We start from the raw sequence: 16,154 nt of genomic DNA on the forward strand, positions 1-16,154 counted from the left end.
GCTAGAAGGCCGTCTCGAGTGCCCCAAAGTGCTCCACCAACGGTGGGCAAATACGCCTGGGCAAGGAATGCAATGCAGCTGTGGAGAATGGGTGGTCCCGAGGATCAGCCTTTTGAAGGGGCGAATCGACGAAGCAAGGGAAGTCGACCGCCGGTATCCGACGGCCACCTGGCACAGTAAGTGGCCCTGCACAAATCGTTGGCCAGGCGAAGCAAAATCTATGAGACCCGGATCGCGGAGTTTCCGAATTTGAGTCTATTTTCGTGGCCAACGACTGCATCTCACGACTCATCGAGCTGCAGGTGGCTGTATCTGAAGAGATAGCTTTCGCCACTTGTCAGGTCAGGTCAAGCTGGCTGCTCAATGTCGTCACATCTAGAGGCGAGCCAGCATCATAACCCACGATGCTCATAGACTTTTGCTGCACGGCTTGCCTGGCCACTGACAAAAAGAAATCATCTTGCCTCTTTGCCATCCATAACAGCCGCCGTGACCATGCAACCTACGCAATGATTTGCCCACGGCGTACCCATCTCCTGCAGCAGTCCACTCTCCATTAGATGCTGGTCGTTCCTGGACCAATAGCTCTCCCAAGCTCATCTACTCAAACCAAGCAGTTCAGAGATCTATATCGTCACCAGCTGAACGATTCCCACGACCCAACAGAATTCTGTGTTCCCAGCGTTGCTACAATCGATGTCGAAGACCCTTTCCCGTATACGTACGACCTGTAGCACGTTGGCTTGTGTTCTCACTATCGACATCCTTTTTTGACTAAGTCCCGCAAGCGCTTACGGAGCACAAACACTCATGCTGATGTTGAGATGGTGTGAGCTGAAGCTTACTGATTTCCGTGATCTTCATATTTAGATTAGGGGTATGGTGAAGTGCAGGGGTTTGCATGTTTTTGGCATATATTTTGTCATCAGCAGCGAGGTTACATTTTCTGAGCAGTCACGCCTGCGATCAACGCTGATTGCAGGGGAGTATGGTGAAGGCTTTACTTATCCGCGCAATGCTAATAACATGTCAAGATTCATGTAAGGCGTAAAATCTTAGCAGAAGCAGTAGTAGTCATCGTAATCACATGGCCTGTGAAGACTCAATTAAGTATCATGATCAAAAAAGACTATCCATCCTTAAACGGCCAAACCCTCGCCGACTCCCCTCCCTCCCACTTCGTCTTCCCTCCACCATCCAAAAACCTCCCCCTAGCCCCTTCCAACCTTTTTGCCATAGCATCATACTCCCCCGGCTCCACCGCCCCATCCCACCCCTCATAAGCCCCAAGCTCGTCAAGAACCCTTGCCTTGCGCTCAACATGTCTGTCCCACTTCTCCAAAGCATCTCTCAGCTGCGTCAGCTCGTCTTCCGAATAGCTGAGCGGACAAGGCGCGTTCTGGCCCATGACTTTCCTCCACGTCTCCGGCTCCACGAGCTGCGCTAATAAGTTTTGAAGATGGACCTCTCCATCGTCGAAGACAGCCCCAGCAGCATCCATGATCTGACCAGCCAAAGTGTCGCGATATCCCAACACACTTGACAAATTCGGGTCCTGCTTCATTGCGAAGATCCGATAAAGTCCCCAGAGTGATTGTGCCAGATGTAACTCCCTCGCCTGTTTCTTCGCTTCTTTGTCCATGTCTTCAAAATTTCTTGGCAGTTGTGGTAGCGTGAGGCCGGGGAGTTTTGGGCCGGAGTAGTCGAGAAGAGATGGGTAGGTGATGTGGAGGAATGCGGGACTGAGATTGGCGCACTGCCAGTCGATTATGCTGGTTATCTGTGTGGGGCGAGATGGGTGCACGAAAATATTGTGGGTGTGGAGGTCGGTGTGCCAGAGAGTGGAGGCGGTGTGTGCGGGGTCTTTGGAGAGGAGGAATGGGAGGACGAGGGCGTAGTCTTCGAGGACTGATATTTTGCGGGATATGGAAGAGCGGTAGCTGTTAGCACTATTGAAAATGCTTTGTTGACGATCTGGTGGGGAGATGGGGAAGGCTCTGAGACATGCAGTTTCTCGTTGTATGGTGGCGGTTAGGACGTCTTGCGGCGACCTCCCTGTGCAAAGGTAGGTCAGTCAGAGTGCTGGGGCTTGTGGTACACGAGGTGAGTTCTTACATGGACCGCGATCAACATCAACCTCTCCTCTCCTATCGTCAACCCAATCCCGGCTCGTCGTCGGTCCAACACTGAACGTATCGTCGACTTCCGTACCCTTGATATCTGGAATATCTCTCGAAAAATAAATTGACCCATAGTACGGAAATTTCGCCTTCGACAACCGTACCGAATACGTCGCCAACTGCCTCACAATCTCAGTCTTCTCCTTCCCTGTAAGTTCGTCCCAGACATGACCAAGCTCGATGCCACCGCACTTCTCCATGATGATGATGTACTCGGCACCAACGTCGTTGCTTTTTGCTTGAGTGTTGTACGCGAGCACTTTGGGCACGGGAATATTCAGTCGATTCCTGACCTACAGAACAAATTAGTCGCATCATGCTATCTCCAGTCCAAGGGATCATACGTAATCCATAGTCGCCACCTCGGAAGCAGTCGTATAATAAGGCCTTCCTGCGTTCGGATTCGGCAGCTTCGCGATGACTTCGCGTCCATCTTGCATTTCCACGAGTAAAGTCTTATTGAAGTTGCCTTCTGGCAATTTGGTCATATTTACACATTTTTCTCCTGGTCCTAGGGCCTTTTCGGCGGCGTGGATGAGGGACGAGATGTTGAATTTCAGGTAGCGACGCTGGAGCTGGGAAGGCTCGTTCCAGAGCCAGCGCTGGGCTTTATAGGCGAATATATCGGACTCGGAGACATCAGTGATGGTTGAAATTGATTTTTCGCTGTCGAGTGCAGATTTGCTATGGGTTTTGAAATCCCAATCATTTCTTGTCAAACGTAGAGCTGTGACGCTATAACACCGTTGAACGGTCATAAATTGAACGGGGCTGTTCAGGAAATTATGAATCGTAGCGTGTTGATGGCGCGCTCGCAAGTTAGGCTGGGAGTGCAAGATGAATGCACAGTTTGACAGATGAATCGAGGTGCCTATCTGGCGTGGAGTGTTGGATATGGGCAACAGCATGAAGAGTTAGATGCAAAATGACTTCAGTTGCACTTTTACTAAAAACGTGATTCTGTTTGGGAGAAGCACATGAGATGCCGCGCTGCAGATTTTGCCGACCGGTGAGGCGAAGCACCTTCCACCCGCATCTACCTCGCTTGTTCCCTGGGGCCTAGAATCACTCTATAGTTTCTGCCTTACAATTGTGCACTACGCCACAGTCGCGATATTGAGTCGCAGTACCTGAAATTACATCACCGAAGTATCGCAAATACATTTCCAAACTCGAGGACTACCTAGGCAACGCCATTTCTAGATTCAGGATGTTAAGTCGTATGAAGACCCATTGCTCGCTGCCAACCAGCTAACAAGGCTGAACACAAAGTATATGTACGCTCCCAAGGCAAGAAAGACGCACGAACGGGGCTGAGTCGACATGGCACTGCATTTGATGGCCTTGCGACACGCTACTCGAGAGAATAAGAGGGCACATGCATCCTCCAATTTCATGACTTGTTATATCTATTTCCCATTTACCTCACTCCAAATGGCCGTGGGTAGACTTCAGGCCGCACTGGCCGCCGCAACAAACGAGGTGACGGTGGCTGCAGCGAATCTCAATTTTGATTTCACTCTGGTCAAGTACGAAGCACCCAAAGAATACCAGCCACTAGGGGGCATGCTATCAGCAAGACGCAAAGACAACGCAGAGACTGGCTCAAGCCATAAATTGGCTCGGCAATTGGGCGCGCTCTTCGAGGGCCTCTGTCCTACAGCACCAAAACTTCTGGAGGCGTATGGTAAGCGGGCTTCGGAGATCGCCAAAACCTCAGCCAAAGCTTCGGAACCGTACATCGGGACTCTTTTTGGTGACTTCACAGGGATTGATGGAACATCAATATGGGCCGCGGCTACCTCGTCGGACTCCGCCCTATATGTCCACTTGTTAGCTAGCCTCCTGGCTCGCATGTGGAGCGCTCAGGAGGCCACCGCGATATGGACTGAACTGGTAGCAGAGCGCAGAAAGGACATCGCAAACAAAGTGGATAGGGGCGAACCAGTGAAGATCTCACTTGCAGCTGCTGCGGGTCAAGATATCACCCGTTCTCAACTCGCCGCCTGGGATACCAGTGCGAGAGCATGGCTTCGCACAGCCGATGGAGTTTCCGAACGCAAACAAAAGCAACTTGAGTTGATACTCAAGAACACTAGTCTTCCCGTTATCGGAGACTCCACGGTATTCCCTGGCGTTATCAGTACCTGGGCAACAGCTGTCGAAACCATGGAAAAGCTTATCACGGGCATGCCACAGGCTGTTCGTGACGGCGCATCGCTCATAGGACTATCTGCATGGCACTTATACCCTGACATGGGCGTGTTCAGTCCTGAGGTCAAAGAGATCAGGATGAACGATCCACTTGTTGCTGCTGGGGGTTTTCTGTCGATTGGTCTAGCAACTACACCTCGCACCTCTGATGAATCTAGCGGCGTACATTGGTCTCTATCGTTAGCACAACTTCGGTTCTACGGAAGGCCAGTCAAAGTGCAGCGAGCTTTAGAGAACGGAGCCAGGATCACCTTTCAGCAGCTCAACCTCGTTATACTTGGCGTATTACTCTCCGAGTGGCGGATGAACGAGTCTCAAGGTGACCTTGCTGCCAAGGCGATCATCTCGTTGACAGAGTACATAAAACACGGTGAGCAAGGGTCGAGAATGGAAAAGAGGTTATTGAACCTGCTCCAAGACAGCGCCATTGCTTACTCTCGACGGAAATCCGGCGATGAAACTCTAAACAACAAACTAATCCATTTGGGTCGCAGGAGAGCCCAACGACTTGTCCATGGTTCCAGTCTTCCGCCGCAGTATGTAATCTCTCCCTCGTTCTTTGGATTGTTGGATTCGGCAACGTTTATCAAAGCATTGCGAGATTCGAATTCGCGGATTCGGTTTTTGCGTCATGTTGCAACCTCTCTGTATGGCAAAACAACCCCTGCAGATGCTTTCATTATTCGCTATACAGGGGACTTGCCGAAGAGCCGCCACTCGTCTCACGCGCATGACACAGGGTGTCTCAGTAGTTTAGGAGAAGAGAAAGATGATAAGAATCCCATCGGCCACAAAACTTCCATCTACAAAATCGACCCTCGTGCACCAGCCCACGAATCCCTACGGACATCCACAGTTGTCGAAGTTACAATGCATGATCGTGAGTTTGAGTTGCTATCAGATATCGAAATGCAAAATAGCACATATGCATTCATTGCACACTCCGACCAATATTCGGCATCTGAGTCTGGAACTGATACGATTGGATTTGGGGAATATGAAGAAGGATGTGTTTATGGAAAATTTTCCTATGCAACCGCTTCTCCTACTAACTTCAGCGGGTTACCAGACCTTTTATATCCCGCGCACCACAGATGGACATTGGGTCATATTCCCTCAAACGACTCACTGTTGGACGGAGAGTTGGTAACATTCGACGCGCACGGGAAGTTCAAGTCATGGCCAGATTGCCTGCAAATCACCGGAGCGCAGGATCCTGTCGCGTATACTTATCATGTGGCCTTGGGAGATGAAACGGAAGCGGCACTGTTCACACGGCGAAAGAAGTCTGAACAACTGCCCGATCGGCCAATCGACCTTGAAGACTTGCTTTGGTGCTTGGAACATGATATCATAGATTCGGCTACGCTTCTGAGACAGTTGTGCTCTCTGCACCCTTCGAACAATTACAGACTCTTGGAGACTTTAGGAATATTCGCCGCTGTAGCGATGGTTTACGATGATCTACCGGACATGACAATTGATGTAGGTGTTCTAGAGAGGCCTATTGCTGAGACACGATGTGCTCGAGATCTACACCCAAAAACCCGGTTGCCTCAGGATACCCGCATTATAACATGCACGCAGAATACTGCATTTGCGATAATTGCCTACTTTGAGTCAGGTATACATGATGTAGATCCAAAACAACTAGAGAGCGTAATCGCACTGTCTGCTGCCGACTCGCTGTTCGTTAGCCAGCAAGTAAGCAAGCCCATTGATCCCCTTGACCTATGGAACTAAAAACTTGTAGTTGCTCGAAGACCCGTACAAATCCATACCCTGCTCCACAGGCATCCGTCGAATACTCGGCAATGTGGGCAAGCCGGGAGTCACCTTCCTATTACCTCCTCAAGAACCAATGACACGCGATGTCAGTACCAGCAGCTGGAAGCTAAATTCGTATCGCCCATTTGATGGAAGTACTTCTCGGTCCTTCGAGAGCACATCTTTACATCTCTCTTTCACAGAATACCACGTTCCACTGTTCGATGGATCTCGAGGTGCACATGACAACCAAATATCCTTCCTGGAATCTGTAATCTCCGTGAGAGAGAGAGGAGATTGGGTTGCTGACGTAGACCCTTTGCCATTGTTAATTTCAAGAGGATCAAGTCTCCGCAGGCTCGAGGGGCAAGCCATATGCCAGCATTCGAAAGGATCAAATGCGAACCAAGACATAATTGCGGTCGATAGCTGGGATGAGCTGCTCGATAAGCCAGACGGAGTTTTCGTTGTTCGTGTAGGAAACAATTGGATTGCGAGACTAGCCCTGACGCTGGTGGCATATCAGCGCTTGCAACAGACTGCTTCAAAATTTGCGGTAACAGTCTGCCCAGCTGACGTCTGCTGGACTTGCACTCAGCAATCCTTTGAGCATCATGCATTCATATTTTGAGATATAGATGCTGCCTGTAGTTTATTAGCAACGAACTTGTATTTCCAGTCTTTACTTGTGCTGCTCTTCTTTGTCACAGGTAATGTAGACTGAAAGTTGACACTCGAAATAAGTCAAGACACAACACATGCATGTCTTGTATCGAAAACAGGAAGAGGGATTGCATTTCCCAGATATTCGTCGGACATAAATCAGCTAGGGTAGGTGGGAGTGACACAGCCAACTTCGGGACCGTGGTCTCGGCCGAGTCGTATATAGCTCGAGAGTTTATACTACGCCTGGGCTGACTGAACTTGTAATTTAGAGCGGATGGTCCGCCCAGTAAAGGCGGCGCTAGGATCGTCGGACGGCAAGGAAGTTCTTGCGGAGATAACCGATGACCGCAGTCCAAGGAGACAACAAGAGCATGCTATTTCATCTACAACATGATTTTTGGTAATTATTCCGACTCCACAAGACTCACTTTACTGCAGAATACGTCCAAAATTTCGACATACAGATTCCACGCGCCGTTTATCAGGGTTTGTAATATTGATTTCTCGGTCCTACTTCGATGTTCGGTTCGGCCCCACGAAAGCGGACGGTCGGATATCAGGTGTAGCAGCCGATTTAAGACTGTTATCTGGATTAGCAATACATACAATTGCGCACCAACTCGGATCAAACGGTTAGCAGAATGACGCGGTCAAGCAGCGTGGAAGATAGTGTACGGCCACATAAACCACCCTGTTGGTCCCTACCAGGCTTAGGTTGTTGGCCGATCAAATGACCACTTTACAATCTTGTATCTCAAGACACATCTGCACAACATCCGTCACAGACTAGCTCGAAATCCAATGGGAAAAGATGTTGAGTCCGGCCACTCGGGTCGCATTTCACACTTTCAACGGGTCCTCCATCAAGGCGTCCTCAACGATGATATTATCAACCATGTCTACAGAGGCTCAGGGACCGAAAACGACCCATTTCTGGTGACTTGGATCGAGAACGATCCAGTCGATCCAATCAACTACCCAGCCAGTCTCAAATGGGGCATTACTGTGCTCGTAGGCTTCGCTACATTGGCAGTGGCTTTTGTCTCTTCGGCATACTCTGGTGGCATAGCCGAGATCATGCAAGAGTTTAAGACGGTGCAAATTATTGCTACCTTGGGAATTTCGTTGTATGTGATGGGATTTGCCATTGGTCCATTGATCTGGGCTCCAATGAGTGGTGAGTCGTTCGCAACCAAGATGGCTTAGAGGCAAGTCACTGATACCTGACAGAAATGTACGGCCGCCAGTACCTATTCTGCAGCACTTACATTATATTCACTGTTTTCAATGCTGGCGCAGCCGGCTCGCAGAACATCGAGACTTTGGTTATCCTGAGATTTCTGGCCGGCGCATTTGGCTCATCACCGTTGACCAACGCTGGTGGTGTTATTGCGGATATGTTCTCTGCCTCCCAACGAGGTGTTGCAATGACCATCTTTGCTACAGCTCCATTCTTTGGGCCTGCCCTTGGGCCAATCAGTGAGTGATTCTGGCACATTTCCGCTTCAGTCCACGCGACATGTCACTAACATCTGTCAGTTGGCGGATTCGTTTGCCAGAACGTTGGCTGGCGCTGGAACCAAGGCGTCATGGCAATCTTCACTGGAGTTTTGTGGTTTATCTGCACGATTCTCGTTCCCGAAACCTACGCTCCTGTGCTTCTAAGCAAGCGTGCCAAAGCCCTATCAAAAAAGACTGGACTGGTCTACATGAGCAAAGCAGACGTTGAACAGGGCACGAAATCCATCGGATCAGTGTATAAGACTGCTCTTACCCGACCCTGGGTTCTACTTTTCTGCGAACCCATCGTTCTTCTGTTCTCCATCTATATGGCCATTATCTATGGAACGCTCTACATGCTATTCGGCGCCTTTCCCATTGTCTTTCAGCGGGGTCGCGGATGGTCCCAGGGTATTGGCGGTCTCTCCTTCATTGGTGTCGCTGTTGGTATGCCTATCGCCGTCGTATACTGCATTTGGGACAACAAACGATACAACAGAGCCATCGAAGCTTCGAAGTCTGGTGTTGCTGAACCAGAGGCTCGACTTCCGCCAGCATTCATCGGATCCATCGCCATACCCATTGGAATGTTCTGGTTTGCGTGGACGAACCAGCCGAGCATTCATTGGATTGTTAGTATCATGGCTGGTGCTCCGTTCGGGTTTGGTATGGCGGTGGTCTTCCTTTCGGTCATGAACTACCTTGTCGACTCCTATCTGATTTATGCTGCGTCGGTGCTGGCCGCCAGTTCTGTGCTACGCTCACTATTTGGCGCAGCTTTCCCGCTTTTCACAAGCTATATGTACGCTGACCTTGGTATACACTGGGCGTCGTCGATTCCCGCGTTTTTAGCACTAGCGTGTGTTCCTTTTCCTTTCCTGTTCTACAGGTACGGTGCTGTCATTCGCAAGCGCTGCAAGTTTGCTGCAGATGCTGCAGTGTTATTAGAGAAGATGCAGCGGACTAGTTAGAAGGTCTCGTATAATTCATGTATAGACAATCCGTAGGTAGATAGACAGTCTCTAGATGGTGAAATATTGATGCTTCAGATTTTGAAGATGTCGAAAGTGAGCTATACAGTGGTTTCCAATTTTCCTATGTGCAGGGATCATTGCCTAATATACCTACGCGACCGTGATTACTGTGCCGCCCTGGCACCTTCAGGTATGCAGGTTGTGTGGCACAGCCCATCGTCAATTTTTCGCCCCAGCTTTTATCTCTCACACTCCAATCGAGTTCCACTATCACCATTCCGTCCAGTTCAATTGACGAGCTGCTGCTGCAGATCGTCGCCGGCAAACAAGCTGTGCCAACCTGAAAGTCTCCTTAAAACAGCTCATTCAGGTCGATGGCTGCCAGTTACCCTGACCCTAGGTCATTAAACCCACAAGAAATCCGGTTGCTGGAAATTTACCCTTCTACAATTGCTCATGATGACCTTGAATGCCGGCTCTTTCGCATTACTTTGGATTCGACTCATGCGCACCCTTACGAGGCTCTTTCGTACACATGGGGCGATCAGGTAATGAGGACGGACATTGTCTGCAATGACCAACGCGTTTCGATAACATCCAATCTGTCCGTTGCCTTGAAAAAACTACGTCTTCAGCATAAATCTCGCTTCATCTGGGCCGACGGAATCTGTATCAATCAAGATGACTCCTCGGACAAAAATTGTCAGATTCCTCTCATGGGCAAAATCTACTCTATTGCCGACAGAGTCGTCGTGTGGCTGGGGGATTATGAACTTTGCCAATCTTTACAAGACGTAAAAACCGTGGGGCTCATCGCGGAAGGATTTAGAATGAACAGTGAAGAAGGTGGAATCCATGACATCAGCTTGAAAGAATACAGTAAAATGGTAGTACCGAACGAATACACTGGCGGAGTAACACAAGAATTTCTGAAGCATTTATATGCAAGAGGTTGGTTTTCTCGGGTTTGGTGCATCCAGGAGATCGCATTGGCTCGAGATGCAGTGATGCTTTGTGGGAGAGCTTGAACTATCGTGGGTGGACGTTGGTCAAATAGCAACATGGCTATCACAGATTCAGCCTGTAAGAGCCTTGGAGTTCGACGAGAGTGCATTTTATGCAGATATCGACAACGAAAATGCGGACAGAATGTATCAAATCCAACGAAAGCGACAAGGCCTTCTCGAAACACTGGATGATTGCCGCTCCTTTCAAGCGACAGATCCTCGAGACAAAGTCTATGGAATTCTCGCCTTGGTCGAGCCAATAGAAGAAGCCAGTGATCTGTGCGTAGACTACAACAAGGATGTGGGTGAAGTCTATGCCGATGTGGTCATTGCGATTTTAAGACGACACTCAGACCTCAATATTCTCGCTTACATCGATCACGGCTCCGAGTATCGCAGTGACGGTAGTTTTACATCCTGGTCTCCTCAATGGAATAACACAAACGCCGGTTTGAGATATTTCCCAGCTTCCGGCTCGCCGTTGAGCGCCTGTCGGAGCACACATCTCAAATCAGTGGATACGTCTGATGTAAATTCGCAGTATCTTAGGCTGAATGGGTCGATATATAGCAGTGTCACCACTGTTCAGGCACAAATGGGTATGGATGCCATGAAGAACCACTGCAAACATCCGTTCTACAATATTCTTACCGCCGTATTGGGCCATCAATCTGATGACGACTACACAATCAGGCGGACGCTAGCTCGGACCTTGACTGCGGGATGCAACAGTGAGATGGACGACATCATCACTGCAAGCGAAGAGAAAAAACGACTTTTCTACGTTAGCTTTGAGCTCTTCATTTATTGTATGGATGAGGGATTGAATTTCTTGGAGCTGAGGAAGTCGGTGCTAACAGGTGAGAGCTTCTACGACGAAGCAGAGATAGTATGCTTAGAGCGAAGATTTTTCCAGCTGTCGAACGGAAAGTTTGGGATTGGGCCTGCTTGTATGCGGGTTGGGGACGTAGTCGTTGTGCTGTTTGGCGGCGACGCGCCGTACGTCCTTCGACCATGCGGAAGATCTTATCTCCTCATGGGCCAAGCATACGTTGATGAATTGATGAATGGAGAGCTTATGGACGAGTTGGATGCAGGACGAGTACAAGAACGACAGTTTGTGCTGGTGTGATCTTTGTTTCGGCAATGTCTTAGAATTATATTGCGAAATTTCTTGGATGCCACACTCACCGAAAGTCTGCTATACCGCATCAATTTTCGCCTAACTCATAGCTTAGTCCACAAAATTAAATTGATTTCGATTCACGTATGATACTCCATCCGTGCGTCACATGATACAATAAGTCCAGCATTGGAATAGTCTTTGCGTCATTTATTTGCCAAATCTGCGCCTCTTTCACATACGACCATAGGACGATGAGAGCAAGGCTTCCCGTTCGCTCAGCCATATTTAAGCATCGTACCGGAGGGTTAGTAGTTAAGTGGGTGACCATTAGCGAATCTCCTCTGTTGTATGTTTTTGAATTTTTTTTGTGCTAAATTTCGATTTCTATTCAGTGTGTGGAGAAAGGTGGAGCAAGATTGTGGGGAGATCCTTCCTGCACCAGAGGACCTAAAATGATGTATGGCCCACGTAAACATGACCTTCTACATATTTATTTCAGCATTATCGCGATGATGCAAGCCTCGTCAGAGAGGACTAGCTGTCTCATAACCACTATGTGCCTACCTTTTGGGTGTGATGCTTCGGCATGATCTGAATTGCTGCTACCGAAGAAATAATCAGCACCGAGTACAACAGCAAGAGGTGCAACTGGCTAGGGCTGTCGAATTTACGCCGAGTCAAGCTGGGGAAGCGATAGCCTACCGGATTTACACGATGGATGTACTGGTTGAAACGCCTCCGTGAGACCCAAGAGGAGGCACGAGAAGTTGAGAAGACGCGTCTTGAAGAGTTCACGTCTATTGCTATGGCAAGAATAGTCGGCAACGTGCAGGAACAGAATGCGGGAGTCCTTCGAGCCTACCATAGCGGCGGGCCAGGTTTGTATCATGATATGCATTTAGAATATTTAGCTAGGGAGTGCCCAGCTCAAAGAGTTGATTGAAATGATGATTATATCCCGCTTCATAGAGAAGCGTAGCACGCTTAGCGTTATAGCCCGAAAGTCAATCTTGCTACTTCCCGAAAGTTAATCTTGCTATACCCTCAAAGTGAATTTCCACACGTCTACCCTCCAATCTTGCAGTAATCTTTTAGGTTATTTTTGTAAAGTTCCTAAGTGTTGTTCCTGCGATATATTTAGAAATTACCCTGAAAGTCTTTCTCCACAAATCCATAAAGTAAATCTTACAAGATCCCGCAAAGCATTTTCCCACAAATACAGGAACTCAATCTTATGAGTTCCCGCAAAGTGAAATTCCCCACTATCTGTACCATTTTTAGAAATTTACCCTGAAAGTCTGCCCCTCCGCACTGCCAGGAAGTATATCTCGCAAAGACACCCGAAAGCAAATCTTCAACTACAAACTGGCTCCCACAAACTCAAAGCTTTTACCACAGACCCCGCGCTGCGCCACGTACCTAGGTAATTGCAAAACGCGCGCCACTAACCGCGTCGACATGTGAAGTTCTCATCACACCATTCCAGACACAATTTCAAATCAAGTTACAACAGAACATCCCAATTCCTCACCCTGGACACGACTACTTCGGGCGTATCGAATACTCAAAACCCAATCTACCTCGCCAAACCCGCAGCCGTGCTCGCGCGCCCGATAATCTTTCCACACAAACACTATGCACGCAAAGTATTCTCTCCCCACTGTCCCTCAACAAGCACCCACCACCTACTCTCCACTGCCCGCAACCATCCACGCTGAAGAATTAAAGCAGCGCGCCATCTTAATCCAACCTACCGGGTTGGTTGAGTAGAACGTCCCCTGGCATCACGCTAGCGCCGCGCTAGCCCGGTCCCGCACTTTAGCAACGCTTTCCGCTCAACGGCGCATGTCACACCACCATGGCTGCATACGAGATCATCGAGCGGGACGAAGCGGGGATCGAGACGGGGCGGTATGTTTCGTCAGGGAAGGGAAGTAGGGTTGATGTAGTTGTGCGTCGTCACGTGTGGAGTTTGTTTCAGGTGTGCTAATGTGTGGAGTAGAAGCCAGCAGAGAGAAAGAGCTATGTGCAGCAGGTGTTTGATGTGTTTCTGCCTGCGGGGTATCCGCAGAGTGTGAGTGGGGATTATATCCAGTAAGTAGTTTGCTCGATGGATTGGGCTGGGCGAATCGTAGGGCTAACAAAGATAGGTATCAGGTTTATGTAAGCGGAGCCAGGACTATCATTGATTTCATGAGTCTGTGCAAGACTGAGGGGAAGTAGGACTCGTTGCAAGCTTTCTCGTCGTCGATTGCTGGAATGCTCGCTTCGCGTGCGGTGCTTGAAGGTACGTTTCTAGCCCTGCATCTCCATCTCCTTCTCGTATTCTTCGCAGAATCCCAGCGTTCAGGTCATCTTGATGCAGAAGACACATTGCGGCTGCAGAATCTCGTCCCGAGTGTCTACGCAGCATCTATTGGAGATCAACGGCACATGTCCTCCCACCAATCCCGCTGTAAGCACTAATACGCGACACAGGCGTTGGCGTGGGAGATTCGAGTGCCTCGCCTACTGCTGCACTGCTACTCTCCGTGCTTCAAGAGTCTATGGGACGAATTGCGACGATACTGTTTGCGCATAGGCTAGGCACCGCGCTAGAGCCTGAGTGCAAGATGTACCGGCTTGCGGCCGACGTCTTTAACGATACGGCTATGATACTCGACTGTCTCTCGCCCGCATTTCCAAAGCCGTTCCGTGTACTGGTTCTCAGCTTCTCAAGCGTACTACGCTCGCTGTGCGGTGTGTGTGCTGGGAGCGCCAAGGCCAGTCTGAGCGCCCATTTCGCCAGAAAAGGCAACCTTGGGGAGGTTAATGCTGTAAGTGTTCCTTCAGTTTGTCCTAGCCCTACCACTGCCGACCAGAACCTGTTTGCATGTTTTACTGTTGTTTCTTGTTGAGAATGAAATCGTGGGGTATGATGCTTTGCATTGATGAAGTCCAGATTAAATGGCCAGGGTAGCGCAACACGTGCAGCACATCACCCATATGAATCCCAATGTTGACTTTGACATAGAAGGACTCGAGCCAGGAAACGGTCATATCGCTACTTGGAATGCTAGTAAGTACTTCTGGTCCTAATTCTTCCACCTCTTAGCATGACCACATGTGGGGTAAGGTTGCAAAGTGCTCCGACCCCGATCCAATGTCGGAGCTCGTGCTCGCATACTCGATACGGCCGATGCATATTGATGCCTCAAACAATTGTCGTGTTGCCTTCATTGTCAGTTGGTGAACCGACCATGCTAACTGTCGAACACTCTAGGCCGGGAGTGTTGTTGTTTCCTGGGTTTCCACACCGATCACGACATGGTCAGTCCTTATCGCGTTGCTGTCAATTCATCTCGCGACCAATTACGCGGCTGTCAAAGCTGTCAGCATGCGCTGCCTTAATAGGCAACGAGCCAATATCGTGTTCGGGAACTTGATGCACCACGGCTCAGTTCTCACTCCAACAGAGGTGTCGCAGCGCGAACGCATCTTCGAGCGAGATGGCGTGCTCCGTTGGGTCGATGATTGTGTGATAGGACACTGCACAATAGGTGTGCCTCTTGGAGTGCTCCTGGCCAGCATGAGCCAACGCTACAGACGAACCGGATCGTTGGAACTGAGCGACATAAATCTGCCGGACTTGATGGACATATTTGCGGACCAAAAATATGTCCTATGGTTCACGGACAGCGAATACGAAGCCATTGTTGTGCTTAAAGAAGGTTGCACTCCGATTGATCAGCTCAAAGCATGGGCACACGCTCTATTGTTTGCTCAGGACTTACGAAACCCTGTGCGTAGGCCAAAGGATGGTGATACAAGCCCAAGGCTGAGGCGGGCAGATGCTCTGCGACGCACAATAGGTGAAGCAGACAAGCTGTTCGCCAAGTACACCGCATTGCTGAGGCAAGAGGGCTGGGATCTAGATGTCGCTGCTCTGGAAACGCGAGCTGGTGTACGGTCACAGATTGGCGTCGACCAGGGAAGCTGAAACCCACCTTGCGTGCCTTAGCGAAGAGTCAGTCCATTCAATGAAGACGACGTGTCTACCTCGGTGCGCACACTATGTGAATATGACCAGGAGCACTTGTTATGATTTGCGATCGGTGGGGATACAGCACTGTTGGCCATTCTTTTGATCGTGGAACAAGCATCAGGGTGTTGGTGACACTCCAAGCCCTTCACGGCCGTAGATTGATCCGCAGCAGCGATTGCCCCTGCTAGTATCTCGTCTGTGACGGTAAAACGGCGAGGTCTGTTTTGCATATGCTCGTTTTCCTCCCGAAACTGCTTGAGTGGGGCTACGGTCCACACACCAGACCAGGATTGAGGTTCAAATGTCACGTTTCAGCTCTTACCGGGTGACCAGCTGTCCCACGACCATATACTAACATCCATAAGCTTATCTTTGTGCGATGGGACAAGAGCATTAGGGACTGTGCTGGAGAGTTGCAGTCGGGCCGGCAAGCAGCACCTTCCTAACCCAGCAACTTGGTCGTGGGTCCTGGTAGTCAGAGAAGGAAACTGGGGAGCACGCGAAGACGTTCTCTACATTTCTGAGTCCTATCTGCGTAAGGATCGGTTGAAGAGACATTATCAAAGTGTTTACTTAGAGTGGGGTGTGCAGAGTGATGCCAAGTCACAATAATTGTGCTTCATCTTCATGGGCCGACTCTGGTGTGGGATGCGGCTAAAAGACCACCCCACGAAGCGGTGAAGCGGGTGAATCGCA

General features: G+C 49.5%; 6 protein-coding genes across 6 annotated transcripts in view; 5 read left to right on the forward strand and 1 right to left on the reverse strand.

Annotated features, from left to right (window-relative positions):
• SNOG_05347 (hypothetical protein) overlaps positions 1–474 on the forward strand; it is a gene marked incomplete at its 5' end in the record, with an annotated part of 1,770 nt that extends 1,296 nt beyond the window's left edge. Inside the window, one exon of the mRNA XM_001795701.1 lies at positions 1–474. Coding sequence (XP_001795753.1) covers positions 1–253 — 253 coding nt within the window. The 3' untranslated portion in view covers positions 254–474.
• Positions 475–1,129: 655 nt separating this feature from the next.
• Positions 1,130–2,668, reverse strand: SNOG_05348 (hypothetical protein; the record flags this gene model as incomplete). The annotated part of the gene is made up of 3 exons (XM_001795702.1): positions 1,130–2,055; positions 2,116–2,473; positions 2,525–2,668. 3 exons carry the CDS (start codon positions 2,666–2,668, stop codon positions 1,130–1,132), a joined length of 1,428 nt encoding a protein of 475 aa, XP_001795754.1.
• A 946-nt stretch (positions 2,669–3,614) lies between these two features.
• Positions 3,615–4,938, forward strand: SNOG_05349 (hypothetical protein; the record flags this gene model as incomplete). Its single annotated transcript, XM_001795703.1, has 2 exons — positions 3,615–4,764; positions 4,889–4,938. The coding sequence occupies 2 exons, from the start codon at positions 3,615–3,617 to the stop codon at positions 4,936–4,938; spliced, it is 1,200 nt and encodes a 399-aa protein (XP_001795755.1).
• Positions 4,939–7,628: 2,690 nt separating this feature from the next.
• Positions 7,629–9,298, forward strand: SNOG_05350 (hypothetical protein; the record flags this gene model as incomplete). The annotated part of the gene is made up of 4 exons (XM_001795704.1): positions 7,629–8,004; positions 8,058–8,306; positions 8,367–9,129; positions 9,217–9,298. 4 exons carry the CDS (start codon positions 7,629–7,631, stop codon positions 9,296–9,298), a joined length of 1,470 nt encoding a protein of 489 aa, XP_001795756.1.
• Positions 9,299–10,362: 1,064 nt separating this feature from the next.
• Positions 10,363–11,440, forward strand: SNOG_05351 (hypothetical protein; the record flags this gene model as incomplete). Its single annotated transcript, XM_001795705.1, has 2 exons — positions 10,363–10,384; positions 10,425–11,440. The coding sequence occupies 2 exons, from the start codon at positions 10,363–10,365 to the stop codon at positions 11,438–11,440; spliced, it is 1,038 nt and encodes a 345-aa protein (XP_001795757.1).
• A 1,852-nt stretch (positions 11,441–13,292) lies between these two features.
• SNOG_05352 (hypothetical protein) lies at positions 13,293–15,413 on the forward strand (the record flags this gene model as incomplete). Its single annotated transcript, XM_001795706.1, has 7 exons — positions 13,293–13,385; positions 13,437–13,508; positions 13,658–13,721; positions 13,785–13,889; positions 13,913–14,250; positions 14,408–14,492; positions 14,749–15,413. 7 exons carry the CDS (start codon positions 13,293–13,295, stop codon positions 15,411–15,413), a joined length of 1,422 nt encoding a protein of 473 aa, XP_001795758.1.
• Positions 15,414–16,154: the final 741 nt, after the last annotated feature.

This window comes from Parastagonospora nodorum (genome assembly GCF_000146915.1).
Source record: "Parastagonospora nodorum SN15 chromosome Unknown scaffold_7, whole genome shotgun sequence".
In the NCBI taxonomy this organism is placed as follows: domain Eukaryota; kingdom Fungi; phylum Ascomycota; class Dothideomycetes; order Pleosporales; family Phaeosphaeriaceae; genus Parastagonospora; species Parastagonospora nodorum.